The 3,161-nt window shown below is 32.1% G+C and overlaps 1 protein-coding gene across 1 annotated transcript; it reads right to left on the minus strand.

Moving 5' to 3' along the window:
- Positions 1–266: 266 nt before the first annotated feature.
- Positions 267–2,640, minus strand: LOC119643127 (putative leucine-rich repeat-containing protein DDB_G0290503; the record flags this gene model as incomplete). Its single annotated transcript, XM_038042477.1, has 2 exons — positions 2,038–2,640; positions 267–1,868 (listed from the first exon to the last, which is right to left on the minus strand). Coding segments are annotated over exons 1-2 (2,205 nt in total), but the record flags the coding sequence as incomplete, so codon positions are not given.
- Between the last annotated feature and the right edge of the window lie 521 nt (positions 2,641–3,161).

The raw sequence follows: 3,161 nt of genomic DNA on the forward strand, positions 1-3,161 counted from the left end.
TCCTCGGCTAGAAGTATTGCATTTGGAACGATTAACCCTTTGAACATTCTACAATCAGCTTCAAAACAGAATATCAATTCAATATATTACTTTTTTAATACTACTAAATTCACTATCTAATATCCATTTATTTAAATTAGAGCCGATAGCCTGTGTTGCTAGTGCTTAATGTCTTTTTTTTAGTCTAAGAATTCATTTCATTAGTCTAAAATTAAAATAATAATAATAATAATAATATTTTTCAAATCATCGATTGCCCCCTGTACCCGGTTAACATCTTCCCTCAGACGGGATATAAGTTCAGACTTGTCTACATTTTCGTTTTCTAAATTTCGGATCAGTTCAAGTTTTTCATCCCGCTGGCTTTCAAGTTCGCGTAAAGCATTATTAGCCGTAGCAAGTTCATTTTGTAACGACGAAATTGAGCCGGTTGATTTTTTAATATTACCCTCAGTCTTGGCTATAACCTTCCTAATCTCATCCTCCTGCCTATTTAGTGCTTCGATTTTTTCTTTCGACCGTTGTAACTTATTATTAAATTCCCGCACTAATGATTGATTTCCATTTATTGTTATTTTCAAATTGGATATATTGCCCTCAAGCTGTCCAATAATGTTTTCGCGACTTTTTATTTGTTTTTCTAATTCGGTAATATTTCCCTGTTGCTGTTGCTTGGCGGCATTTTGTTTATTATACTCATTAACTAGAACTTCATGCTCCCTGTTAGTTATTGCCATTGTTTCCCGTCGAGCAGATATTTCCGCATGTATACTATCAATTTGTGTCAATAGTTGTTTCTGTTCCCCCTCCAACTCATCGACCCGTTCCCTATTTCGTGTATTTTGTTTATCCAGTTGTTTATACACATTTATTAATTGTTGTTTCTGTCGTTCCCGTTCCCCGATTTGTGCGGCAATTTTTTTCTCTTCCTCGTCAAATTTTGCAATAGTCTGTTCTTTGGAAATTTGTGCTGTGAAAATTTGTTCTTCCAACTGATTTATTTCCCGTTCAAGATTATTTTCCTGTTCTTGTAAACTATCGTCTGTTGTTATATCGGCTATTAGTGAGTTGATTTCTTGCAGTCGTGTTTGTTTCCGTGCAGTCAATTTGTCCAGTTCTTTTTCCATGGAGCGCAATGAATTCTCGTTGCTACTAATGAGAAATTTGTAATTTTCCCTCTGTTCAGTTAGTGTTTTAATCTGTTCCTCATTCTCATGTTCAAGTTGTAATTTTTCTTCCAAGAGTGCTGCTGATTTTTCTAAAGCAGTTTTTTTTTCTGTCTCGAGCACATCAACGTTTTCTTTAATGTTCAAAAATTCCTTTTGTCGTTCAGTATAAATGCCAATCATCTCATCTGCGTGTTTTTTCAATTTTGCCAACTTGTTACCCGTCTGTTCAATTTCCCGTTGAATCTGTTCTTTCTCCTCCATCATTTTATTGTGTTTTTCTAAAAGATTTGTATTTTCTTTTTCCATCACGTACATTCTTTCGAGCAATTGTTTATTTTCATCATTCTCCTGTTCTGAAACTGCTGCCGCGTCAATTGCCAGTTGTGTCTTTCTAATAGTTAATTCTCTAATTTCCCTATCCAATTGATTGGTGGCATTTTCTAACCGCTGTTTCTCTTCCATTTTTAAATTTCGCTCTTTAATGAGATTATTTAAAATATCTTCAAAATTACGTAAATTTACCTCTTCTGCCTCTTTCTGTTTAATAAGTTTATTAATTCTCGTTAAAGATTCATTCAATTCCCTTTCAAGTTGTTTTTTTCGAAGTTTTATATCTTGTAAATTTTTCTGCAATTCCTCATTGGCAATTAATAACAGATTGTACTGTTGTTCAGTCGTATTGTACAATTGTGCTTTTTCCTGCTATCGCCTGTTGAATTGTTTTTAAATTACTTTCCACTTGCTCTTTCTTCAATTGATATAGCTTTTCCAAATTTGCCATTTCTTTGCCAGATGTTTCAATAAGTTCATTTTTCTTTTGTGTTCAAACTGCAATTGTATTCACTTCCGATTGGATTAAAGTTCTCACATTTTGAACCGATTGCTGCAATTGTTGAACTGCCAATTTCTCATTATTAAAAGACATTTCAAATTGTTCTTGTCTATTTACAAGTTCTTGTATTTGCTGCTCTTTGATTTGAATCATTAAAAGTACATGCGATTGTTCATTTTCCATTTCAGCTATAGAGCCTTTCAATTGGTTGATGTGATCAAGTTCCCCTTTAATTTTTTTCTCAACATCAGCCCGTTTTTCTCTCACTTCTTTTACTCGGCCCTGATCATTTTCTAAACCTTTCAATTCCTCGGCAAGACGTTCTGATAACTCTCTATCTTTCTCCAATTCGGTTAAACGTTTGTTGAGAAGTTCTTTATTTTCGATGCGTTTTTTTACTATCAAAGTTTCTTGTTCTTGCAATACTTGTAAATCTTTATCATATTCCTTTTTCTGCGCTCCCAATTCCCTATCGACATTGTGAAAGAATTCGTTCACCCCTGTCGCTTCTGTCCCACCAGTAATTGATTCATTATAACTTTTCGAATTTGAAACAATAATCTCTACATGTTGTTTAAATATTTCATAAAGTTCATCGCTGCCATCTGTGAAAAAATTGCAAAATGCTTCCTCTTGCATTTGTCGAAAGTGTTCATTTTCCGATCGTAGATGTTCGATTAATGGATTTCTTTTTCCCCAAGCTAATATATAATTTTAGTTTCGTATAGTTCAAGAAATACTTCCGGTACTTAACAATCAATTTTACAATCACGTCATTTTGTCAATAAGAACGCTACCTTTCATGGCAACTCCGTACTGGCTTTTTATCAATTTTTTTTGATTTTTAATCAATTTTTCATGCCCCTCATTGATTTCTTATCAATTTTTCATGTTTTTTATTCAAATTAAAGATATTATACAAATATTTTGTTTATTTTTTATCAATTTTTCATGCCCCTCATTGATTTTTGATCAATTTTTCTTTCCTTTATTGATTTTTTATCAATTTTTGTTGAGTAAAATAACTAATTTTTTTTCTTCGTACTCCTATAGAAAATTTTCTTTTTTTATTTATTGAAACTTTCGATGAATATAAAATTTAGAATTCTTCAATATTATTATTATTATTTTAATTTTAGACTAATGAATTGAATTCTTAG

Source organism: Glossina fuscipes, unplaced genomic scaffold, assembly GCF_014805625.2.
Source record: "Glossina fuscipes isolate IAEA_lab_2018 unplaced genomic scaffold, Yale_Gfus_2 56521, whole genome shotgun sequence".
Classification (NCBI taxonomy): domain Eukaryota; kingdom Metazoa; phylum Arthropoda; class Insecta; order Diptera; family Glossinidae; genus Glossina; species Glossina fuscipes.